This window comes from Pristiophorus japonicus, chromosome 18, assembly GCF_044704955.1.
Source record: "Pristiophorus japonicus isolate sPriJap1 chromosome 18, sPriJap1.hap1, whole genome shotgun sequence".
NCBI lineage: Eukaryota > Metazoa > Chordata > Chondrichthyes > Pristiophoridae > Pristiophorus > Pristiophorus japonicus.
In genome coordinates, this window is record NC_091994.1 from 108,764,632 (window position 1) to 108,791,773 (window position 27,142).

General features: G+C 44.9%; 1 protein-coding gene across 6 annotated transcripts in view; it reads left to right on the top strand.

The window, feature by feature from the left end:
- Positions 1-27,142, top strand: part of tmem201 (transmembrane protein 201) — a 218,079-nt gene that overhangs the window by 81,369 nt on the left and 109,568 nt on the right. For 4 of the 6 annotated variants that reach the window (XM_070860511.1, XM_070860514.1, XM_070860512.1 and 1 more), the window contains one exon: positions 1,804-2,007. In XM_070860511.1, the coding sequence (XP_070716612.1) occupies positions 1,804-2,007 (204 nt within the window). Of the gene's footprint in view, positions 1-1,803; positions 4,309-17,708; positions 17,924-27,142 lie in introns of those variants that run through there. The other 2 variants (XR_011587647.1, XM_070860515.1) reach the window with 2 other exon arrangements.

The window sequence follows — 27,142 nt, forward strand, 5'->3', positions numbered from 1 at the left end:
GCTGGATTACTGATCCGTATCACAATGCAGCGACAACAAACCCATGGAAAATAACTTCCTCGGAGGAAAGGAAATTGAATCCCAGAGCCAGCGTCCGGCAAATCGTGTGATTCCGAATAAATGACTCTCGATCGGCAGGAGTGAAGTGTGGGATATCTACCCATCAACCTCTGCTCCTTTGGTCACAGACGATCCAAACCTTGATAACTCCCTGGTTAGGCCTCAGCGAGAGCAATTCACAGCATTATACAGAACAGGAGGCCATTCAGCCCATCGTGCCTGTGCCGGCTCTTTGAAAGAGCAATCCAATTAATCCCATTTCCCCTTCTCTTTCCTCGTAGCCCTGCACATTTCTCAAATATACAATTCTTTTTGGAAAGTTACTATTGCACCACCCTTTGCAATAGTGCATTGTAGATCTCCGCAACTCACTGCTTGAAAAAAATTCTCATTCGCCCACCCGCCTAGATTTTGTGCCAATTATGTAATTCTGGGCTCCACACTGTAGGAAGGATGTGTCGAGGCCTTGGAGAGGATGCAGAGGGGATTTACCAGAATGCTAATGGGGATGAAGGTCTTCAGATTTGTTAGTGAAAATAAATTCACATAGACTCTAAGAAAGTAAGAGAGACAACTTTATTGCTCACAGAGCTCTGGGAGAAGAGTTGAGGTCCCGCGATCTGCAAACACCTACTCCCCGAGTGCCTTGTGCCGCGGGGTTATAAGCAGTTTACAGGGGGCGGAATACAATCATTTAAATTCATTTACATACAACCAATCAATCCATATGGCAATGCAATTCATTTACATACAACTTTTTAGTCCTAATGCAACCTGATAGCATGGCGCGAGTTTGGGACCCTTCATCTGAAACTTCTTTTGTGGTTAGTTATTCTATTGCAAAGCTTTCTATGAAATAGTGGCCTGCACCTGGCCAGGAGTCACTTGTTGCTGCAGAGCTCATATCAGGGACAGCAGATAGGCTTCTTGGTACAAAGTTCATTTAGTGGAAAGGCAGATAGTTGGCTTACCCCATCATGCTTTGCTCTGTCCGAAAATTCACTCCAACAGTTATGTAGAGAGACTGGAGAAGCCGAGATTGTTCTCCTTAGAGCAGAGAAAGTATATGGGGAGATTTAACAGAGGTGTTCAGAAATACAAGAGTAAATCTAGATGAAGTGTTTCTACTGGCGAGTGGGTCCCCAACCAAGGGACACAGATTTAAGATAATTGACAAAAGAACCAGGGAGGAGGTGAAACATCTTTTTACGTGGCAAGTTATGATCTGAAAGGCACTGCCAAGATACTTGAAAAGGAGCAATGTGCAGGGCTATGGGGGGGGAAGAGCAGGGGAGCGGTGGGATTAATTTCATAGCTCGTTCAATGAGCCGGCACAAATACAGTGGGCCAAATGACCACCTCCTGCGCTGTAAGATTCTCTGATTCTACACAGAGTCTGGAGGGAACAGAATCAACGTTCCCGTTGAGCTGTGTGGCCATGCAGCAATCTGGAGGTCCCACGCAGGCTGTTCAACGGCTTTATAATGGAAAAAAAAAAGTGCATGCGCGATAATCTGAATGGGCTGCGCAGCCCTTAAAAAAAAAAATTAGCCGGAACGTTGGGACAGAATGCGAAACAACAAACCATTCAAAGTCAACTATCTCCTCCAAGAAAGTAAGTGGGTACCTCATCATTCCCGTATGTTTGATAATCACCCTGACCCTCCTCACTGTTTGCTGTGGAACATTGTGTGTTTTTAATCATATATATATATTTTTTATTTCTTTCGCCGAATTCCCTAGGCTGCGGAGGATCGACGCAGTGGCTTCCCTGCTCTGGCTGATGGTGATGGGCTTGCATCTGACGGAGAACTACCTGCAGACCTATGTTCCCGGTTGGCTTGACACTCTGAAATTCAGCACCACGTCCCTGTGTTGCTTGGTGGGGTTCACCGCGACCATCGCGACTCGGAGGTCAACCGGCCAGCGGCGATACAGAGCACGAAGGTCAGAGTCTCAACAATGAACAGTGGCAGAATATGAACTCTTGTGTGAATGAGTCTGTCCTTATTTACACAGTGGAGCGCTGTTTCCTATCTCGCTTTTCCATCATTTGATTGACTTCTCAGGATCTTAAAGATGCAGCACATCATTTTTTGACGACCTATGTACAGGAGCTTGACTCTATAATCCTATTAAAATCAAACCTGCATAATAACATACTCTTTCTTCCACCTGTTAGGCTAGTGTTTTTTAAAAAAATAAATGAAGAGGTTATTCAAAATTTCATAAGAGCTTGGCATTTTTAGGCCACGTGACCAAAACCTTCAGTTTAATGTTTTTTAAAGTACGAATAGATCTCCTCTGGCATTGCTCAATATGCCGCAGGATGCAGCGGAGCTATACCGCTCCCTAGTGGCTATAGCCTGCAGCTGCATTGTCACCGAACATGTTCACTTGGGGGGGTTTCCCATTGTCGCTGTTTACATGTGCATTTCAGTCATGAATGTCAATGTAAATAAAAAGCATGACCAAACATCATGACGAGTGGAAATTAACGCACAAGCAAGATTTTCCGGTAATATGGTTTTGGGGGGATCATTTTTGAACGTTTTTAAATGGTTGCAGCCCTTTCTGGACTTAAATAATTTTGTTACTCAGTTATAAATCAAACTGCACAACAGCCATTTTAATGTAATCTGCCTTTTGTTTAAAAAGAAACGCGAAGTAAGTTGTACTGTTGTCAAAAAAAAATCTTAGCTGTGTGTGTTCTCTCCCATTCAGAAACGATAATGATGGACCTCCTTTTTAAAAGACTGGGAACACTTCAGTCCGCAATGTGCATATGCCATATTGCTTTATATTCCACAAAGGGCAACTATTCTCGATTTTACTCTCATGGTACTTTTGTGCTCAATTCTTTGGCAGTCTTGCAATACTGACTCTCACCCTACCCTTTCCCTGCCACACTTCCTAACACTCAAATCTTTCTTGACGGATGTGATTAGATGTAATTGTTCAATGACACCTTGTTCCCCTGTCCCCTTCAAAAAAAAAAGCAAACCTATTGCAAGATAATGAGAGGTTGACGGATACTAGGAATGTAGAAAGAGAAAGTGAATGTGTTTGATTTTCTCAAAGGTGCAAGCAAGCCCATTCTAGGTCCAGAAAAAATGATTACTGTCTCTTTAAAAGTAAAGCTCTGCGTTCCTGGCTTCTGACTAGTGAGTGGGTGATGTGATGGCTTTGTTTTAATGCATTATGGATCACAAAAGAAACTAGCTGCCTTTTCGTCTTGCATTTATATAGCGCCTTTAACGGCGTACCATTTCACGAATTGTATTCAGAATATAGTCAAATTCAATGTAAAGAGGACTGTTAGCGCAGGATTGTAGAGCCGTTTTCCATACACGTAAACTGGAGACAGTCTGTCTAATGTATGCGCCATCACCTCGCCCATCACTAGCTCCAAGTTTTTCTGTTCATATCTGCAGGTGCTACTTTCATAAGAGGCCGTGGTCTCCTTAACTGTTTTGAATGCTGAATAACTTGCCAATATTTCAAATCCAGCAATACTGGGAATGCTTCTGAATGAACAATAAAAATGCTTAATGCACGCACTATTCATTAGATTTAGTTTGGGTTCACGCTTAAATTTAATATATAAACGCCACCTACAGATTCTGAAGAATCACTAGGCGGTTTTGCCTTCAAACCCTTTGTCAAGTAACATGTGTGATTGAGTAGTTAGGATGACATGTATCAGGTAATAACGTGCACAATCTTTTTTAATTCACAAAGTTAATTATTTTTACGAAGCACAGATTCATAACCGTCCATCATAGTGACCGTAGATTTCTGTGCTGAACTTTCTGTTAATGAACTGTAAAATATTGGATTTCTTTCCAAATGTTTTCCACTTTTAAATTGCATTTATTTCCTATTTTTGAATTGTTGTGCTGTATTTTATTTGAAAATCCTCAGCATTCAAAAGGGTGTACACCTGTTTCTCCCGCTCCCTTCCACCCTGCTACCTTTTGCCACTTTATATGTTTCTCAATTGTTCAAGAATGTCGTGAAGTTTGCTTAAATTACAGCTTGTGCAACACTACATTTTTTTTTTTGCTTCAAACTTTATTCTGTCTCCTTATACCTTTTCTACATTGAAAAACATCTCTCTGTACTGGTTTAACTGGGCCCACTCATGTCTGTTGCCAAGTAGGTATAGCTGTAATGTGTGTGGTGAAAGTGAAGCTTCTAGGTTTATATGTAGTGGGTTTCTTTTTAATAAATTGTGTATCGAATCAATGAATATACTCCTTGCTTATGTGCTGTTGCTGTTCATTTTCAAATTAAGCTTCACAGCAAACCATTCACAGCATTGCAGGGACTCTGCTCATTTTGGGAGAGGCCGATGGGCTTTGTTGGCCAAAAGCATAGTTCTCTCCAGTCTTTCAAAAATGTCAAGCTTCTCCGAAGCGTGTCTCAGTTTCAGCTTAGACCTGAGAGCCTTGTCTTCGTGGGAGGTTTGCGTTGAAGTTCGTGATCTGGACCAGGGAGACGACCCAACTCTCCCCAACACAATTAACCTGGATAAATAAAAGCAGAAAATGCTGGAAACACTCAGTGGGGTCAGGCAACATCTGTGGAGAAAGAAACAGAGTTAACGTTTCAGGTCGATGACCCCTCGTCAGAATTGGAAAAAGTTAGAGATGGAACAGATTTTTAAGCAAGTATAGGTGCAGGGAAAGGGGGGTGGGAGATGATGGTTATGGCCCTTTGCTCTGTACAATCATCCCTTTTGTCATTTAATCTCCCCTGCCTTCCACACTATCACAGACCTTCCCTTTTGTTCTTTCCTCCCCTGACCCCCACCTCCCTTTCCCTACATCTGCACTTGCTTAACACCTTAACAGCTACACAAGGTATTGGTGAGACCACACCTGGAGTACTGCGTGCAGTTTTGGTTTCCATTTTTACGAAAGGATATACTTGCTTTGGAGGCAGTTCAGAGAAGGTTCACTCGGTTGATTCCGGGGATGCGGGAGTTGACTTATGAGGAGGTTGGGCCTCTACTCATTGGAGTTCAGAAGAATGAGAGGTGATCTTATCGAAATGTATAAGATTTTGAGGGGGCTTGACCAGGTGGATGCAGAGAGGATATTTCCACTGATGGGGGAGAATAGAACTAGAGGGCATGATCTTAGAATAAGGGGCCACCCATTTAAAACAGAGATGAGGAGAAATTTCTTCTCTCTGAGGGCTGTGGATCTGTGGAATTTGCGGCCTCACAGAGCTGTGGAAGCTGGGACATTGAATAAATTTAAGACAGGAATAAACAGTTGCTTGAATGATAAGGGGTTATGGGGAGCGGGCAGGGAAGTGGAGCTGTGTCCATGATCAAATCAGCCATGATCGTATTAAATGGCGGAGCAGGCTCGAGGGGCCGTATGGCCTACTCCTCCTCCTATTTCTTATGTTCTTATGTTGCTTCTCTAACTTTTTCCAGTTCTGACGAAGGGTCATCAACCTGAAACATTAACTCTGTTTCTCTCCACAGATGCTGCCTGAACCGCTGAGTATTTCCAGCATTTTCTGTTTTTATTTCCAATTTCCAGCATCCGCGGTGTTTTGCTTTTGTAAACCTGAATAAGTAGCTGATCGGGTCTGAAGCTGTCTCATTGCAAAGCAACAGCATAGTTGTCTCAGTAAAAGCCTGTTAGAATTTTATTTACAGTCTTAAGTTCAGTCTGCATGTGTAAAGAGAGGAGTTGAAAGGGTTTGATTTCAATACAGATTTTCCACGTCCTTCAAATTACCTCCTGTTCACTTGCAGCCTAGTGCTGCATGTTTAAAGACACGTTACCCAATCCTCAATAAAAACAGAAAATGCTGGAAATCTCAGCGGGGTCAGGCAGCATCTGTGGAGAGAGAAACCGAGTTAATGTTTCAGATCTGTGGCCCTTCGTCAGAACTGGAAAAGTTTGAGATGTAACAGGTTCTTAAGGAAGTGCAGGGGCAGGGAAAGCGGGGAGGGGAGCAAAGAACAAAAGGGGAAGGGCGGCGATAGGATGGAAGGCAGAAGAGATTCGAGAGACCAAAGGTATGATGGGCAAAAATGGCACAAGTTAGAAAACAAACTTGCATCTGCAGTATTTTGCTTTTGTGTTATCTAATCTGCAGTTTATCATTATAAATAGGTTTAAATATAACCTGTAAACTTTAGTGTTTTAACACTGTGATTGTGTGCAAGTAATCAAATACGTACATGTATAAACGTTACTGCATTCATTATGTGGCTACAGTCTAATGTAATATAGAAATGTTACTGTGGTATATAGCTACAAACTAATTAACTTGTATAGAAATGTTACTGCTCCATACAGCTGGTTTAACGTAATCCGTAATTTTATTCAATTTCATGAAGCTTAAAATCCTGTAACTTTAGCCAAATTACGCAGATTGTTGTACAGGCACAGCGCCCGAACATCCAGAGTCCTCGGGACCGAGGCCTTTCCGGATTCCAGGCTTTCGATTTGTTTCTGACATCGCGAATCCAGAAACATCCGAGTTCAGGTTCGGGTATTTCTGGATTTCAGAACGTCAGAGGGGGCCGGGGGGCGGGGCAGGGGAGGGGATTCCCGCCGAGGAGCTGCTCGAGTCGTTGGGCCTCACCAAGGTGGTCGTCGTCGGGGCGGGCCCCGCCAAGGAGACCCCGAGGTAAGGGCAGCGGCGGGACCCGAGGTGGGCAGGGGCGTCGGGTCCGCATTCCGGAACATTTTACGGATTCCGGACGACCCTGCCCACCCATCGTCCCGGATTGCGGAACTCCGAGATTCTCGACGCTGCAGCTGCAATGTAATTTTGCAACTCCAAAATCCAGATTATTATTGTTCTTCCATATGGTCGTCGCAAAGCAAATCAAACGTCGATAACCAAGTCAGATATCCAGGCCAAAGCTCCCGGTGCAACAGCGTGGATATCCCGCAGGCTGCCTGTGAATTCCCTCTGAGGGCAGGGCTCAATGGTGTGCTCCAGGGTCTGATTAGGAGCTCCACAGTCGCAGGATGGGGAGGCTTTAATCTTCGAAGTTGGCAGCATCGACCGTGACCGGTTCTGAGGCGGTTGATGGTTGCCCACTGTTTGTGAGGAAGGTTTGATCCTTCAGGTTGTACTGTGGGGTCCTCTATAAGGAATCCAGATTCCTTGTCGTGTTGCACTGCTGTGAAATGGACCTTGTTCATTATCAGCGGCTCTCCTCACCTTTGGCAGCCCATTTACAAAGATTCAACTCCACTGCATGAAACGACACGAGGGGAAAGCCATCTTGTGTGAGCTTGCAGTCGAGCCGATGAATGCAGTAGGTGCAGACCCAGACCAAATCCACTTAGGGCTTCATTTCAGCTCCACCACATTCTGAGCATGGTCCATCGATAGTAAACCGCAGTGTGAACCAGTTGAATGTTGAGGTTGTTTTCCTCACATTTTAAGCACAAGAGGCTTCACCCCAGTTATGTTTTCTTTCCCCAAGAAAAAACAATTATTCTGCTCGATAGAGCCAGGTACTAATCTCCTTGGTGTCGAGTGTCTACCCGAAGGGAATAACTCATTCTGGGATAAAATTCCAAAGGGACGGGCTGCCCATTGGTACCTGACTGAAGGAGCCATTCTTTGTGTGCGAGCGAGATGATGATGAGAAAATGGGGTGGGGGTGTTACTGAGACTTGGCAGAAAGAAGGGCAGGGATGGCAGCTCAACATTCCTGGTTGCAGGGTTTTCAGACGAGCTAGAGAGGGGGATTAAAAAAAAAAGGAGTGGGGGGTCGCAGTATTGATTTTTTAAACAGCCAGCGTGGACACGATGGGCTGAATGACTGCCTCCTTCTCTGTGCTGTAAATTTTTGATTCTATCATCAGAGGTTCTTGGCCTTTTAAACAATGTAAGCAAAAGTGGGCGTGGCAGCTGAACACCTTGAGACTCAGTAGCGTAGAGCTAATTAATCTTGTAAATCAGGACATCAAAGATGCTTGTTCAGATAAATGTTGAGCAAGTTTGACACACTATTCTCTCTCTGGTTCATGATTGACCTTTGAAAATAAACACTTGTGTAATTCAAATATTTAAAGTATTACACCAGACAGAATGTTGGCCGTTAAATTGGAACAGTGTCGTGCAACCCACTTTCTGAGTTCAATCCTCGTGCTGAGACCCAGTCATGAAAGGCTGTGGAGAAGTTGGGTAGTTTTAATTCTCTTATTTAGAGCAGTTAGTTTGGCTCCGTGATCAACTATGACATTTAACTACTATTTTTGCATCAAATTCATTTTGGACAGTATTGCATTTCTTTGGACTTGGATCAAGTAAGGAACTCAAATCATATATATCATTTACATCTTCTCTATTCTTTAAATGTGACGTGATTCTAGATCTCTCCCAGATGTGGGTCCCCTGAAATTACACATTTTGTTGTGTCTGGAGTTTTCCCATCTGGGCAGATAATTTCCACTAATTTCTGTTGTCTCATTTGATGCCTGTACTGTTGCACGTGGAATAGTGAGTGGGGATGGTGACCAATCCCTGGCCCACGACTGCCCAAAGCGGAGGAAGAGCATCCGGGAGGACGCCGAGAGCATGCAGAAATCAAATGCAGGCAGCGGAAGGATCGTGCGGCAAACCAGACTCCCCACCCACCCTTTCCTCCAACCGCTGTCTGCCCCACCTGTGACAGAGAATGTACATCCCGCATTGGACTCCTCAATCACCTGAGAACTCACTTTGAGTGGAAGCAAGTCATCCTCGACTCCGAGGAACTGTCTATGATGAGCATTTCTGCAAAGCATTCTGGATATCATAGTTTCCAAGGGGCTGCTAAAATGGGCATTTCGCTCCAGGGACCATTCAAAAATAATCGGGGAGCTGAGAATTGCCTCTGTCAATTCTCCCCACTTCCTTTGACCACTAGTTCGATGTTTTGCCCTTTCTGTTTGTTTTATTTCTTCCATGTCTGGATGGGATGGCAAGTTGCGTCTTCTAAAGATTTAGTCTGCTGTGAGATGCCTACGTTCTGACTCGAGTGTGGTGCACAATTCTGCCACATCTTTAAACTGGGCTTTAGTAGTAACTTTCTTCCAAGAACACGTGACCAAACTGAGAAATAACTAGCACAGATGAGATCAGCCTCCTCCTTCCCAGTGCGGTACGTGATTGCTGTTGGTAACTTTGCCATCATTCTGAGAATATGAGATTTTCCTGTGTGCGCGTGAGAAATGTGTTTTTCATTTGTGTGCACGTGTGTACGAGCAAGTGTGTTAATTTTTCCTGAGTGTGTGAGAGAATGTGGTTTTTGCATGTGCACGTGAGAAAATGTGTTTTTCCTGTGCGTGCATGTGTGTGCGAGCAAATGTGTTTTTTCCTGTGTGTGCGCGAGAAAATGTGTTTTTTGCATGTGTGAGTGTGTTCTGAACCAGGTATGCGATACATTTTTGTGACCGTAGAACCGGGTACCAAGGTTCCCTTTCAGGGCGCCCTGCAGCTCCCGCACAGCAAGCTCATGGGCTTTTAAAAGGGGAAAAACGTGCATGTGCCATATTTTGAATGGGCTCCACACAGCCCCTTAAAGAGGCCATGCACCCCCAAAAAAAGTTAAAGGGCACATTGCAGGGCACAGTTTTGAATATCGCGGCTTATAAAATTGTATCTGCTGGTTAATTTTTGTCTGCAAGCCATTGATTAACTAGGGTGCATTGTTCTATTCTACCATATAAACTTGGTCCCAGTTACTTGTTTCCTCCCCTGTTGAAATGAATTTGAAAATTAATCTTAAAAGTTGGTTGTGCGTTTGATCTCGCAAACTGAGTGTGATGGTTCTTTCGTTTCATTCATTGGGTCCGTGAAGCCGGGACTTGCTCAGTAAGTTGCTGGTCATTGTGTGAGGAGACCCAAAAGTTTAAAGCGACAGTAGTTACAATACCCAGTTCAATAGCATAGTCTATTTAAACAAACATTGAATAGAATCATAGAAATTTACAGCACGGAAGGAAGCCATTCGGCCCATTGTGTCCGCGCCGGCCAACAAAGTTATCCAGCCTAATCCCACTTTCCAGCTCTTGGTCCGTAGCCCTGTGGGTTACGGCATTTCAAGTGCACATCCAAGTACTTTTTAAATGTGGTGAGGGTTTCTGCCTCTACCGCCCTTTCAGGCCGTGAGTTCCAGACCCCCACCACCCTCTGGGTGAAAAAAGTTCTCCTGATCTCCCCTCTAATCCTTTTACCAATTACTTGAAATCCATGGCCTCTCCGCTAAGGGAAATAAGTCCTTCCTATCCACTCTATCTGGGCCCCTCATGATTTTATACACCTCAATTAAGTCTCCCCTCAGCCTCCTCTGTTCCAAAGAAAACAACCCGAGCCTATCCAATCTTTCCTCATAGTTAAAATTCTCCAGTCCTATCAACATCCTCATAAGTCTCCTCTCGAGTGCAGTAGTGGCCATGGGATATTTTACGTCCATCTGAGAGAGTAGAAGGGGCCTCTGTTTAATGTCTCATCTGAAAGATGGCATCTCCGACAGTGCAGCACTCCCTCAGTACTGCCCCTCCGACAGTGCAGCACTCCCTCAGTACCGCCCCTCCGACAGTGCAGCCCTCCCACAGTACCGCCCCTCCGACAGTGCAGCCCTCCCACAGTACCGCTCCTCCGACAGTGCAGCCCTCCCTCAGTACCGCCCCTGTGACAGTGCAGCACTCCCTCAGTACTGCCCCTGTGACAGTGCAGCCCTCCCTCAGTACTGCCCCGTGACAGTGCAGCCCTCCCTCAGTACTGCCCCTGTGACAGTGCAGCCCTCCCTCAGTACTGCCCCTCCGACAGTGCAGCACTCCCTCAGTACCGCCCCTCCGACAGTGCAGCCCTCCCACAGTACCGCCCCTCCGACAGTGCAGCCCTCCCACAGTACCGCCCCTCCGACAGTGCAGCCCTCCCACAGTACCGCCCCTCCGACAGTGCAGCCCTCCCTCAGTACCGCCCCTCCGACAGTGCAGCACTCCCTCAGTACTGCCCCTGTGACAGTGCAGCCCTCCCTCAGTACTGCCCCTGTGACAGTGCAGCGCTCCCTCAGTACTGCCCCTGTGACAGTGCAGCCCTCCCTCAGTACTGCCCTCTGACAGTGCAGCGCTCCCTCAGTACTGCCCCTGTGACAGTGCAGCCCTCCCTCAGTACTGCCCCTGTGACAGTGCAGTGCTCAGGTAAGTCCATGTGCTCTCGGTTAACTCTGCACACTCGGATTCGGCAAGAAGGTGTCAGCAAATTAGTTTGTTTGCCTTTAAAATACCGATTAAGTATTCAGTACCTACATGGTCATGACCAACGCTTGGAATTTTACATATTGGTCTGCTGATGGCAGGATTGTACTTGAAGTGTGCCACCACAGTTAAGGTACTGCTGACTGAAAGATTCTGGACTGCATTTATTACTGAGTCAGGATGTTACTGAAAAAAAACGTCAGTTTTTATAAGTAAGAATGGGCTCAGGCAAAAAAAATAATTACAACATTCACAAGACTATAAATGACTCTCCTTTTGAGGTGGAGTGGAAAGATGAGGCTTGCTGAAAGATTCACTGTTGTGTCTGCTGGTGTGCACAAGCCTGACTTTCCACTCCTGGTAAGCAGTGATTCATCAGTGATCGTGCTTTCCACAGGCAGCTAAGAGCGAATATGACTCGTGACACAAAAGGCACAATAATTACTTCACACAGCCAGCAAATGAGTCCATTGTCGACTTTTTGGATGACCCAGTGAGTCACCTGGAGTCATGCTGAGCAAAACCAGTCTAAGAATAAGAATCGGGAGCGGGAGTAGGCCATATGGCCCCTCGAGCCTGCTCATCCATTCAAAAAGATCACGGCTGAACTTCACACCGCCTGATCCACATATCCCTTAATTGCTCTAGAGTCTAAAAATCTATCTATCTCAGCCTTGAATATACTCAATGATTCCGTATCCACAGCTCTTTGGGGTAGAGAATTCCAAACATTCACAACTATTTGAGTGGAGAAATTCCTCCTCATCTCACTCTTAAATGGCTGACCCTTCATCCTGAGACTCTACCCCCTAGTTCTAGGCTCCCCAGCCACGGGAAACAACCTCTCAGCATCTACCCTGTCAGTCCCCCTCCGTATCTTGTAAGTTTCAATGAGATCACCTCTCATTCTTCTAAACTCCAAAGAATCTCTCCTCATCCCAAGGATCAATCCCGTCAACCTTCTTTGTACTGCCTCTATGACAAGTCTGACCTTCCTCAGATAAGGAGACCAAAATACGGTCCAGGTACGGTCTCACCAAAGCCCCGTGCAATTGTAGCAGGACTTCCTGCTCAACTTCTCAGCTGAGTTTGCTGGTCTGATACGAGGAGTAGTTGGGGCATCACAGTGTGTACAAGATATGGGGGGGGTTGAGGGGAAACAAGAATCAACCTGGGCTCCTTCTCCTGGCTGCTATTCAGTGACCTCTGCAGGCAGACATCTACTGAGGCCTGTATTGGGCTTGGCTCTGATGCCTACCACGATGAAATAGCACAGGGATATCGGTTGTCGAAGCTTGTACGTAAAGAATGGCCGTTTGGACGAGTCGTCAATGAGCTGCTCTTCCCCAGCAAGTGTCAACACCCCATTGGAGGGGGAGGGGGAGAGGGAGGGGCATGTTGGTTGTGGTTGGCTAAAGGAACACATGAGCTTCGCCAGCTGTGAGGTGATCTTTGTGGAGCCCAACCATGAAATTTAAGGCAAAGAAAGATTTGCATTTATATAGCGCCTTTCACAACCACCGGACGTCTCAAAGCGCTTTGCAGCCATTGAAGTACTTTTTGGGGTGTAGTCACTGTTGTAGTGTGGGAAACGCAGCAGCCAATTTGCGTACAGCAAGGTCCCACAAGCAGCCATGTGATAATGACCAGATAACTTGCTTTTTTTTTTCTTATGTTGATCAAGGGATAAATATTGGGCCCAGGACACCAGGGATAACTCCCCTGCTCCTCTTGGCAATCGTGCTGTGGGATCTTTTACATCCGCCTGAGAGAGCAGACTGGGCCTCGGTTTAATGTCTCATCCAAAAGACGGCAGGGAGAAAGGGAAGAAAACCAATGGCTCCACAAGGGGGGTGAGCGAGTGTCAGAAGTTATACTGGTGACCGTGGTTCACTTGTCTGCGGTTGGGGCTAAATGGATCGAGGCTGAAATAAATGTAGAGGTGATGGGAGATGTGACAATACTGATTTTTTTTTGTTGGGTTTGGGTATCAAAGGATGTGGAGTTCATACAGGTAAATGGCGTTGAGGTACAGATCAGCCGTGATCTAATTGAATGGCGGAGCAGGCTCAAGGCTGAATGGCCTCCTCCTGTGTCTATGATAAGATTATTGGCTTTCATCCATCATCATCATAGGCAGTCCCTCAAAATCGAGGAAGACTTGCTTCCATTCCAAAAGTGAGTTCTTAGGTGACTGAAAAGTCCAATACGGGAATTACAGTCTCTGTCACAGGTGGGACAGACAGTGGTTGAAGGAAAGGGTGGGTGGGACTGGTTTGCCGCACGCTCCTTCCGCTGCCTACGCTTGATTTCTGCATGCTCTCGGCAACGAGACTCGAGATGCTCAGTACCCTCCCGATGCTCTTCCTCCACTTAAGGCGGTCTTTGGCCAGGGACTCCCAGGTGTCGGTGGGGATGTTGCACTTTATCAGGGAGGCTTTGAGGGTGTCCTTGAAATGTTTCCTCTGTCCACCTGGGGCTCGCTTGCCGTGTAGGAGTTCCGAGTAGAGCGCTTGTTTTGGGAGCCTTGTGTCAGGCACGCGAACAGTGTGGCCCGCCCAATGGAGCTGGTCGAGTGTCGTCAGTGCTTCGATGCTGGAGATGTTGGCCTGATTGAGGACAGTAATGTTGGTGCGTCTGTCCTCCCAGTGGATTTGTAGGATTTGCAGAGTCATCGTTGGTGGTATTTCTGCAGCGATTTGAGGTGCCTACTGTATATAGTCCACGTTTCTGAGACAAACAGGAGGGCGGGTATCGCTACAGCCCTGTAGACCATGAGCTTGGTGCCAGATTTGTGGATTAGTGTAATGTATGCCCCTGCGAGTATGCTCTCAGGTTTGGAGAGCTGTTGAGTTGGGAGTGGTTTTGCCAGTCACGTGATGTTAACAAGACTCAATAAAACCCCAGCCAGTTGGGTTCGGGGGATCCACGATGAGGCGGATGGCTGTGAGTCTGGTGGATGAACTGGTAAGGTGTAGCATCAAGAACATAAGAAATAGGAGCAGGAGTAGGCCATACGGCCCCACGAGCCTGCTCCGCCATTTAATACGATTATGGCTGACCCGATCATGGACTCCGGTCCGCTTCCCCGCCTGCTCCCCATAACCCCTTAATCTCTTATCGGTTAAGAAGCTGTCTATCTCTGTCTTAAATTTATTCAATGTCCCGGCTTCCACAGTTCTCTGAGGCAGTGAATGCCACAGATTCACAACCCTCCTGAGATTGTTAAACTTCTGCTAATAAACCAACTAGTTCTTAATAGCAATGTGTTGCCATGAATTCTTCAGCAAAGAACCCATGAAGCAAATACATTACACCTAGGAAACACTTTGGAAAAGATTGACCAATATTGTAAAAACATGTTTTTTGTTTTGGGTCAAGGCGAAGGGAGCAGTATTTGAGTAGATCATTTTTCTGCGATACAGCCTCAGTGGAGACGCTATCTGTATCTCGTCTTCCACTCACGGTCTAAATCTGAAGGTGGAGGATCGATGGTGCCACATTTGTTTACCTTCAGTGTGAGGCAGCATGCAGCCTGTCTGGAGATAACTGGACATCAGAGCGCAGATCATGGCCAACTCCAGTGGAGCATCACGGAACACCTCAAGTTCACGTTCAGACGAAGCATTGTATTTTGCTGCTGTGCTGTGCATCAGGGTAGTCAAGCATCAGATCGGCGGAAGGCTTTAATCAGATGCCAGCTCTGTTATGGCCGGGAGGTTGCTGAGGAAGAAAGAGAATTATCTGATCACGAATCAGCATACCTATCTTTTTTTACTGCATTATATTTTTTTTAGCTTTTTTTTTTTCCCAATTTTGCCAGCCGATGTCATTTTGGTGAAAAGATGTTGTACGGATAAATAAAAAAAAATAAAGACTTGGCTTTATATAGCGCCTTTCACGACCACCGGATGTCTCAAAGCGCTATACAGCCAATGAATGCACAATGTAGTCACTGTTATAATGTAGGAAATGCAGTAACCAATTTGCGCACAAGCAACTCCCACAAACAGTAACGTGATAATGACCAGATAATCTGTTTTTTTTTTTGGTTGTGTTGATTGAGGGATAAATATTGGGCAGCACACCGGGGATAACTCCCGCTCTTCTTTTGAAACAGTGCCGTGGTTTTTTTTTACGGGGCTTTGGTTTGACGTCCCACCCGAAAGGCATCACCTCCAACAATGCAGCACTCCCTCAGGACAGGAGTGTCAACATGGCTGGACAGGGTAGATGCAGAGAGGATGTTTCCCCTCGTGGGGGAATCTGGAACTAAGGGGCATAGTTTCAGAATAAAGGGTTGCCCATTTAAGACGGAGATGAGGAGGAATTTCTTCTCAGAGGGTGGTGAATCTTTGTAATTCTCTACCCCAGAGAGCTGTGGAGGCTGGGTCATTGAATATATTTAAGGTGGAGATAGACAGATTTTTGAGCGATAAGGGAAGGAAGGGTTATGGGGAGCGGGCGGGGAAGTGGAGTTCAGGCCAGCATCAGATCAGTCATGATCTTATTGAATGGCGGAGCAGGCTCAAGGGGCCTTATGGCCTACTCCTGCTATTTCCAATGTATTGTTTGTGTATACACTATTATCACAGCAATCTTTCCACTTCTTTTGAAAGGGAAAATATTTTGCTTTTGCTACTCTTTTTATAGATTTTTAAAAAATTGGAAGTGTCTAGTTTTCCCACCGAGAAAAGAAGTGATGAAGAGGACGATAAATTTAACACACGTCGGTACTGGCTAGGACTCAAATCAGTGTGAAGAAAAGAGTTGGTGGGGAATGTCTATTTGTGCGAATTAGACACCATCGAATCTGTTAGAAGGAAAGACTTGCTTTTATATCGCGCTTTTCACGACCATCGGACGTCCTAAAGCGCTTTACAGCCAATGAAGTACTTTTTGGAGTGTAGTCACTGTTGTAATGTAGGAAACGCAGCAGCCAATTTGCGTACAGCAAGCTCCCACAAACAGCAATGCGATCATGACCAGATAACCTGTTTTTTTTTTTTTAGTGATGTTGATTGAGTGATAAATAATGGCCTGCACTCCTCTGCTCTTCTTCGTAATAGTGCCACGGGATCTTTTGCATCCACCTGAGAGGGCAGACGGAGCCTCGGTTTAACGTCTCATCCGAAAGACGGCACCTCCGACAGTGCGACACTCTCTCAGCACTGCACTGTGGGAGTGTCGATCTGGATTTTTGTGCTCGCGTCCCTGGAGTGGGACTTGAACCCACGACCTTCTGACTCTGAGGCGAGGGTTCCACCCACTGAGCCACTGTGTAATGACGGTACATCTGTACGTGGCAGTATTCCCAAGGTGGCTTCGGATTTGATGATTTCCCCGGCAGTGCGAGACGAACTCAAATAGCTGCAAACAGTACAAAGTCAATTTAAATTAATAACCTTTCCTTTTGAAAATGTCGCACCGTAAACAGTGAACAAGCAGTCGATGAGAGCATCTGGACCATTTCCTGCTGTGTGGAGAATTTTTGTGTTTGTTTTTACAAAAACACGCAGTTTAATACCTTTTTGTGTGTGTGTGTGTGTGTATGTGTATGACTGGAGGCCCAGGGCTGAGCTTTCCAATTAGTTCACCATTGTTTCCACTGCAGAGAAAACCAAATGATTTAAGGAAAAGGATTAGCCACGCGGTTAATTTTGCACAACTACAAAAACAACTTGTGGTAGCTTGGCTCCATAACCTTGACCATGAATACCCTCACTGCCCACTCTCCCCTGCTTTCTGTCGGCCCTTGGGCACCTGGCTGCTTTGCCCCGTGACACGTGCCACATTTAAATACAATGCACAATGCAGTCGTGGTGTGGCAGCCAAAACTGCGATGATGCCTGGCACCACCGAGTAAAGGGGGGGGCTCTTCCTCGAAATAGTGCCATGGGATCTTTTACGTCCACCTGAGAGAGCAAATGGGGCCTCGGTTTAACGTCTCATCCAAAAGACAGCACCTCCAACAGCGTGGCGCACCCTCAGCACTGCACTGGGAGTGTCAGCCTAGGTTTATGTGCTCAAGTCCCTGGAGTGGGACTTGAACCCACAACCTTCTAACTCCGAGGCGAGAGTGCTGCCCACTGAACCACGGCTGACACACAGGGAGATGAAAATGAAAGAAAATCGATTTTTTTTTTTTGATTTATACTTAAAAAAAAAGAATTACAGTTTGATCTCTTCTTCTCCCAAGGATTAAATTCCATTTCTGCTCTTAACAATTTTTGGCTTCCCTGTTGCTTGGAGTTACCCAAGGTTTGCAAGTTAAAGGAGAGTGCGTTTGGTTAAACGAAGTGTTTGCTAATAGCGACAGTCCCACTCGAGGCCACAATGATTGATCGTCGCAGTGGAAACGTCGCACTGGCGCAATTGGCTCAGCTACTTTTCTACTTTTTTTATTTAAAGATTATCGTGTATTCAGGACCAGTGTGCAGGAAGTGTTCCTCAATCTGGCCCTTCCAGTACCTCGCTTGGCCGTGATCTCTGCAACTGGCTGCCAAAAGAAGAGAATTCCTCAGAGCTGGCATCCCTGACTGAGACCACAAAAATCCCGTCAACATGAAACACTGAGTTGCGCTCGCGAGCGAGTGGCGGGTGTCCCCACACACCGTCACCTTTTGGTAAGTTGTTAGACGTTTCGGGAGAAGTTGCATTAAGTCAATTTGTTTCAATTTTTATATTATATCTCATCGGCTTGTCTGCTGCAAGAAAAGCATATTTATCTTAAAGGGCTATATGAGTAGTTTGGCATTGACTTTGAAAAGCTTACCCTGAGGGATTCGTGGAGCATCCAGACAAGCTGTTACATAAACCCATCGCTCAAGTGACAGGCCATTCGAGTGTTGTGCATGCTGCAGCAACAGCTCCTGATTTGACCCAGTGGAAAATCAAGGCTTGTTCTCTCAACAGGTATTATCAGGCTGAACTCTGTGCTTCTAAGGGTCTTAAAATGCAGTTGTGACAAAAGTGATGGAGGGGCCACAATTTGCACACGTAGTTTGGGCGCCTTGCTTTGATTCCTTTGGGAGGTAGACAGAGACTTGGCCCTCGGCCTTAAAAGTGACAGCTGTAATCTTTCCAGTCCAAAGCAGCAATGTCTGCTCAGTTTGAGGGTTTTGTGCTAGTTATAACTGAACCGTGTTGAGATGCTGTGCTTGGATGTCTGAAAGTTGATGCGTCATATTGTAACGTGCAGCTTTGTTCACTGGCACTTACATAAGAACATAACATAAGAACATAAATAGGAGCAGGAGTATACCATTCGGCCCCTCGAGCCTGCTCCGCTATTCAATAAGATCATGGCTGATCTGATCTTAACCTCGACTCCACTTCCCCGCCCGCTCCCCATAACCCTTGACTTCCTTGTCATTCAAAAATCTGTCTTATCTTCACCGTAAATATATTCAATGACCCAGCCTCCACTGCTCTCTGGGGCAGAGAATTCCATAGATTCACGACCCTCCAAGAAGAAATTCCTCCTCATTTCCATTTTGAATGGGTGACCCTTATTCTGAAAGTATTCTAGATTCCCCCACGAGGGGAAACATCCTCTCTGCGTCTACCCTGTCAAGCCCCCTCAGAATCTTATACGTTACAATAAGATCACCTCATTCTTCTAAAGGCTAATGAGTATAGGGCCAATCTGCTCAACCTTTCTTCATAAGACAACCCCTTTATCTCAGGAATCAACCTCGTGAACCTTCTCTGAACTGCCTTCAATGCAAGTTATATCCTTAAATAAGGAGACTAAAACTGAACGCAAAGCTCCAGGTGTGGTCTCACCAATACTCTGTACAGTTGTAACAGGACTTCCCTACTTTTATACTCTATCCCCCTTGCAATAAAGGCCAACATTCCATTTGCCTTCCTGATTACTTGCTGTACCTGCATACTTTTTGTGTTTCATGTATCAGGGCTCCCAGATCCTTCTGTACCTCAGCATTTTGTAATCTATCTCCATTTAAATACTAATTTGCTTTTTTATAACATGACAGCGGTTTGTGCCTGCGATTCCCAGCTTGGTACATGGCCAGATCTTGGTGGCGTGGCTAAAGGAGGGGAACTTGGGACATATTAGAAACCGCAGCACTCTTGCCTCTGAGTCAGAAGATCGTGGGTTCAAGTCCCACTCCAGACTTGAGCACAAAAATCTAGGCTGACACTCCAGTGTTGTACTGAGGGAGTGCTGCACTGTCGGAGGTGCCGTCTTTCAGATGAGACGTTAAACCGAGGCCCCATCTGCGCTCTCGGATGAGATCCCACGGCGCTATTTCGAAGAAGAGCAGGGGAGTTATCCTTGGTGTCCCGGGCCAATATTTATACTTCAATCAACATCACTTAAAAGCAGATTGTCTGGTCATTATCACATTGCTGTTTGTGGGAGCTTGCTGTGCGCGTTTCCCACATTACAACAGTGACGACACTTCAAAAAGTACTTAATTGGCTGTAAAGTGCTTTAGGACGTCTGGTGGCCGGGAAAGGTGCTATATAAATGCAAGTCTTTAAATAATTTGAATTGAGCAACATAAAAACTAAAGTGGGAAATCAGTGCTCGGTAACATTGAATTGGATAATTTGAATGAAGGGAATTCCTGTATTCCTTCCGACGGTAATGGTTTTGGAGGCCCTGGATCAGCTGCTCTCGGCACTGTTCCTCCCAGTGCTACCACAGCATCTATGTACTGAACTGTAGCCAATATAACACAATGTACCCTAAGCTCTTCAAGCATCCTGAAATTGCCATACATACAGAATTGCACACTTCGTATCTCTTTCTTTTAAGTGGCTACATTAGGTAAGTGTTTGAAAATTGTGGTAATCTATAAGGTCTGTTCGTACAGCAGCAACTTGGATATGATACCCAGGTCTGTGAATCCAAGTCTGTCATTTGTGCAACCTTGATATACTTAAGTATATCATTGCCTTTTCTATTATATATAATTAAACTGTACTTAAAGTATTCCAGGGTATGCTAGTAATACTTGAATTTAAATTTACCCCTGCAGCGTTTGTGTTCCACATCCCGAGAGGTTTCAATATGGTTTAATGCACACACAACCCTTCGTTTAATGTTTTGCTTCCTGTTTGTTTTACTCAGCCGCACCAAGCCTCAAGAATTTCCCATTTTGTATTTAAATTTCCACTGTGGGAGTGGGTGCTTTCAGCAACTGGTTAATCATCATCATAGGCGGTCCCTCGAACGAGGATGACTTGCTTCCACTAGCTCCCATTAGGACAGTGCTGTAATTAATTTGTGGGTGGGCCCCACCAAAACCGAATCGTGTGCCTGTCAAGGTTTTTGATGCATCGTTTGTCACCAAATTTACACACACCTCTTTTTCTACCCCTGTCCTTGTTCTTTTCCTTTCCAATTCTCCCTGGGTGGCCTATGTTCCCAGGCATATTTTTGCTCATAAACTGACTTATCAGAAGATGACCTTCCCTCAGATTATTCACTGAGACTGAGAGAGGGAGGGAGCAAATGTCAGCCCCACCACCACCACACAGTTGGCGCTTTACTTGCACTGGGTCATTTATAGCACTGTTAACTCCAAATTGATGAGCTTCTCCAGAAATAGAAGCACGGATGAATTATAATCAACTTGCGCATTTAAAACTAGTTTGACTTCAGTTTTTATACAAATGTGGATGGGGAATTGCTCCTTCTGTGGTAACATAGCAGCAGTAGCGGTGAGAGACTGTGGAGGGATGTGATCGGCGCCCAGGAGAGGTGTGAGTTCAGGGCCCAGGGGCAGCACGGGCCCAGCCCACACTGTGCGATATGTGCGCACACTAGGTCCATGCAGCAGAGCAGGTCTCCAGTCGTCTTGGTTAACCCTTGCCACTGGACCAAGACCTAGCTCTGTCAAGCCCCGTGTGGTGGCTGATGTGCAACGGTCACCACAAGTTTTTAAAAAAATCCACGCACAGGGCATCTTCCACCCTTCAGGATGTAGTTCGGGACCCGGAATATTAGGTCCTTCATTGAAACACCCATGAACTCATCCCTTTTTGGCGTGGAAGCAAGTCATCCTCAATACGAGGGACTGCCTGTGATGATGATGAGGTTAACATAGAAGTACATTTTTGTTGCATTATATGGTGTTCGCACAGTTGCAGCAGTGACTAATTGGGCCGTTAGATGGTATAAGTAGGCTTGGGATGGTGCATTTCTGCTGTGCACAGTTTGGATATCACAGACTTAAAATGTATCTGTGGCTGTTACTTTTCGGTTTGAGTCCATACGATGAATGAAATGTACCCACCAGGCCCCAAAATAGAGAGAATATATTGAGTATAAGGAATCTCTGCCGTTCGTGGATTTTCTTTTGCCAATTCATAATTCTGCCTTACCTATTTTATTAATTACTATATATTTTTTTGCATGGAAGTTGAAGATAATGTGAAGTAATTGTTGTCTGCAGTAATTTTTGTACATATTGCATATGTAATGTATGTGATCACCTAGTACTGTAGACATGTTCTGATCAGTATAGTTAGGAAACCAGAAATGACTAATCATTGCTGAGGGAACAAAGAAAGTATTGCATTTATATAGCAAGTCTACCAGACGTCTCAAAGCTCTCTACAGCCATTGAAGTACTTTTTGAAGTTACTGTTGTAATGTAGGAAACTCGGCATTCAATTTGCCCAAAAACGTCAATATGATAATGACCTGATGATCTCTTTTTTTTTCGTGATAGAGTGAAGGATAAATATTAGCCAGGACACCGGGGCTAACTTCCCTTCTCCTCTTCACAATGCTGCCATGGGATCTTTTACGTCCATCTGAGAGAGCAGATGGGTCCTCAGTTTAACGTCTCGTCAGAAAAACAACGTAGCACTGAGTGTCGGCCAAGATTTTTGTGCTCAAGTCTCTAGGGTGGGACTTGATCCCACCAACCTCTGACTCAGAAGCGAGGGTGCTGGCCACAGCTGATTTCGAGTTTACTTTTCATACATATACTCTCAACTATGTAGCTCTTCCTATTCATCAGAAATGGCCCCTTTCAAAGTTTTCTACAACTTACTTGGTTTATAGTTTAGATGCAAACACTATGCCTATAAACTATTTTAAATGTTAATCTCAGCGGAGGAACTAACAATGGCCAAGTTGAGACCTGCAGTGCAGTATCAGCGTAGACCGACAGCAATATTGGAGATTTTTCATGTCTGATTACGCAAGGTAAAGAGATTGTTGCTCTAAATTTAGGTACTGCCCAACCAACTTGCCAACAAGTCAAGCGAGATAAGTAGACCGAGACCAGTAATCAGACGAACAAGTACTGAATCGAAAATATTCGGCTGGGGGCAACAAATTCACAGACACACAACTTTTGATCAGCAGAAATTAGTAATTTTATCCAATATGTAAAGCCTATAACCATTACTGAACTGCAGCTCTTGAAAATAAATTAGCTCCAACTTTCCATAAACAATTATACAGAAGCGACAAATCTCTTGTTTTGTGCATCTGTTCTAATGTGCTTATGTTATGGATGTGACTTTCAGAGGCACATCCGTACTGTGGCAGATACATGCCTCTAACTGATAAACTCATGGGGAACAGCGGCTGGAGAAGCACAATAACAAAATAAGCTTCACGTTGGGGTTTGGAGTGGAGTTTCCTGTTCAGCACCCATTCGTAATTGGAAGGAGTTTTACAAACACCACCACACTGCAAAACGGTGCTCGATTCAGACGTTGGCCCAGTGATATCTCGCACAGTATATTTGTCTCAATTTTCATCCTGGATACGGACATTATACCAGCCGCCAGAAAATGGACGTTGCTGCTTTGATCTTTCACATCACGCCCTGGCTTCTGTTTTCTGGCTGTTCTGTTCTTAGTGATTAAAACTTAATTTTCTTAAAAGACGGATTGAAATACTTTAGTGACAGCTGTGTGTACAGGGTATAAGAAAAGCGTGTTTGGCGTGCCAAAATAAACAGCTTTGAAGTCGAGCTTAAGTTCCAATTTTTCACGTTAATTTGTTTTGCTGAATGTCTTCGCGACTCTGATTGCATAAAACTCAAATTAAGTCCAACTTCCAATGTCTGTGCTGCAAAATCTCAAGTCAAATTGCAGTTATTAAGAAGGGATAAATTGGTCTATTCATTAGTGCGATTTCATATACACAAAGAGAGTACATTGTACATAAGCTTTTAAAACTTGAATACACCTATCCTATATGTTTTGCATGCATTTATGTAAAGTGCACTGGTACATAAACTAGTAGTACACTCGGTTAGTTTTTAGCATTGCTTAAAGAGCTTGCATGGTGTTCACTGAGTGCACAGGAGTGTAATCAGACAAAGATTTGGCACAGAGTCACATGAGTTATCAGGACAGGTGAGCAAAAGCTTGGTCAAAGAGGCAGATTTTAAGCAGCATTTACAGGAGGAGAGCAAGGCGGAGATGTGGCAGATGAAAATCGGGGAGAGAGCAAGAGATCAGAGCTGGAGGAGTGTGGAGATCTCTGAGGTTTGTAGGGGCTGGAGGAAGTTACAGAGATAGGGAGGGGGCGAGGCCATGAAGCGATTTTGAACACGCGGAGGAGAATTTTAAAATCGAGACGTTGCTCGACCGGGAGCCAATGTAAGTCAGCGAGCACAGGGGTGATGGGTGATTGGGACTTGGTGCGTTAGAACACGGGTTTTTGATGAACATCTATGAATGCGTTATATGTTATAAAATAAAGCGTTGACTTTCACTATTATTTATGGTTGGCTCTAATAAAACACACATTTTGTTTCGAAGCCAGTGGAGACCCTGACCGAGCATTTGTCCATGTTGACAATGAGGCCATTCATCTGCTAAAGGGGGGGGAAGTCATTTATTGAGTGCCAAACGGTTCACTTAAGCAGATTATAGGTTTAATTGGAATAGACTACCGACTATTACTGCTGCTGCACATACAGAGGTGGAATCTGGTTAGAAGTGGCCTCTGTGTTTCTTGTCCACGTATGATTTGCTGCCCAGAGTTCCCTGACGGAGAGTGCGCATGTCGCGCATAGATTGGGGACTGGACTGTGAAGGCCCTCTGGTCAGAAAGCCCATCGACACTCCCTGTCTGGGCTCGTGTGTAGTACATGGGAGTATTTATTGGCTAATCATCTGGATGTGGCATTAAACAAAGTGATGCATTGTTTGGTCTTTGCTACGTTCTTCATTCAGTTCTGGGTTAGAGGACTAAATTGGAGCTCGGAGCAGTTGGCATTGCAAGACATAAGAAATAGGAGCAGGAGTAGGCCATTTGGCCCCTCGAGCCTGCTCCGCCATTTAATACGATCATGGCTGATCTGATCATGGCCTTGGCTCCACTTCCCTGCCTGCTCCCCATAACCCTTGACTCGCTTATCACTCAAAAATCTGTCTATCTCCGCCTTAAATATATTCAAAGATCCAGCCTCCACAGCTCTCTGGGGCAGAGAGTTCCATAGATTTACAAAGAGAAGAAATTCCTCCTCATTTCAGTTTTAAATGGGCGGCCCCTTATTCTGAGACTATGTTCCCTAGTTTGAGATTCCCCCATGAGGGGAAATATCCTCTCTGCAGCCACCTTGTCGAGCCCCCTCATTATCTTATAAGTTTTAATAAGATCACCTCTCATTGTTCTGAACTCCAATGTGTTTAGATCCAATCTACTCAACCAATATTCAAAGTCAACCAACCACCTCATCTTCGAAATCAATCGAATGAACCTTCTCTGAAGACCTTGGGTGCCAACACCTCTTGGGAAGATACTGTGCTAGATATCACTGGGCGACCATCTGAATTGAGCATTGCTTCTCAGTGTTGTGATGGTTTGTAAAAATCCTCCCAATTACAAATGGGTGTTGAACAAAAAAGTCCCCTCCAAGGCCCAACGTGAAGCTTATTTTGTTATTGTGTGTCTTGTGCTTCTCCAGCCGCTGTTCCCCATGAGTTTATCAGTTGGAGGCACATATCTGCCACAGTACGGATGTGCCTCTCCAGTCGCAACCATAACATAAGCACGTTAGAACAGATGTACAAACCGAGATTTGTTGCTACTGTATAATTGTTTATGGAAAGTTGGAGCTAATTTATTTTCAGGAGCTGCAGTTCAGTAATGGTTATACACTTTAAATATTGGATAAAATTACTAATTTCTGATGATCAAAAGTTATGTATCTGTGAATTTGTTGCCCCCAGCCGACTAATTTCGATTCAGTACTTGTTCTCCTGATTACTGGTCTCAGTCTACTTATCTCGCTCAACTTGTTGGCAAGTTGGTTGGGCGGTACCTAAATTTAGATCAACAATCTCTTTACCTTGCGTAATCAGACATGCAGAATCTCCAATATTGCTGTCGGCCTACGCTGATACTGCACTGCAGGTCTCGACTTGGTCATTGTCAGTTTCTCCATTGAAATTAACATTTAAAATAGTTTATAGGCACAGTGTTTGCACCTAAACTATAAGCTGAATAAGTTCTGGAAAACTTGAAAGGGGCCATTTCTGATGAATATGCTGAGCTGACATAGTTGAGAGTATATGTATGAAAAGTAAATTCTTGAGTCAACCGTAGCACACTCACCTCTGAGTCAGAAGGTTGTGGGTAAAAGTCCCACTCCAGAATCTTGAGCACTAAAATCTAGGCTGACACTCCCAGTGCAGTGCTGAGGGAGCGCTGCACTGTCGGAGGTGCCGTCTTGCAGATGAGACGTTAAACCGAGGCCCCGTCTGCGTTCTCGGGTGGACATAAAAGATCCTGTGGCTCTACTTTGAAGAAGAGCAGGGGAGTTATCCCCTGTGTCCTGGCCTATATTTATCCCTCAATCAACATAACAAATAAAACATTTATCTGGTCATTATCAGATTGCTGTTTGTGGGAGCTTGCTGTGCGCAAATTGGCTGCCGTGTTTCCCACATTACAACAGTGACTACACTCCAAAAGTACTTCATTGGCTGTAAAGCGCTTTGGGATGCCCTGAGGTCACCAAAAGCGCGATATAAATGTCTTTTGTTTTTATGTTACGGATTAATTATGAATTATTTAATTTGAGTTGCAGGCAGGACTGTGTGTTGAGGACTGGGTGGCATACCAAAAGAGCAAAGAAAGAAAGACTTGGATTTATATAGCGCCTTTCACGACCACCGGATGTCCCAAAGAGCTTTACAGCCAATGACGTGACTTTAGGAGTGTAGTCACTGTTGTAATGTGGCAATATCAGCGGGTTATAACTTTGCCCCCTCACTGTCTGGATCCAAGGTTTAATCCAGCCCAGATTTATCAGATCGTGATTCTTTCCTCTGGTTGGGTGAAGTGAATTTAAATGAAGCAGGAAACATTTTTATTGGAAATAAAAACAGAAAATGCTGGAAACACTCAGCGGGTGAGGCAGCATCTGTGGAGAGAGAAACAGAGTTAACGTTTCAGGTCGATGACCCTTCGTCGCAACACCATTTTGGGATGGTGTTATATAGAAGGGAGTTCTGTGCCACATCAAATCCAGTCTATACCTGACCTAGGAGCAATTGGGGCTTACACTGGAAACATTCCATTCTTTATTCCTGGTAACTGGGTAAGCGCAGCCATACCTACTCCACGCTTCGAATTTGTGTATAATGGTTTGTCTTGTTTTTCAGGAGGAAGTTTAGAGGGGGGAAAAAAGGACTTTAAATTGAAAGGAATCCTGCGTTAAGTTACTGTGATGTGAGCCGAAGATTTGTTCTGCAAATCTGTCAGGCTGTGTCTTGTTTAGGTGAAGCTTTCGACTGATGAAGTATAGTTACCCTTGAATTATCGACGCTTTATAGTTATGCTTCTAAATTGTAAGATATAAACAATAATTTTTTTTTAACAAGGGGTGGTA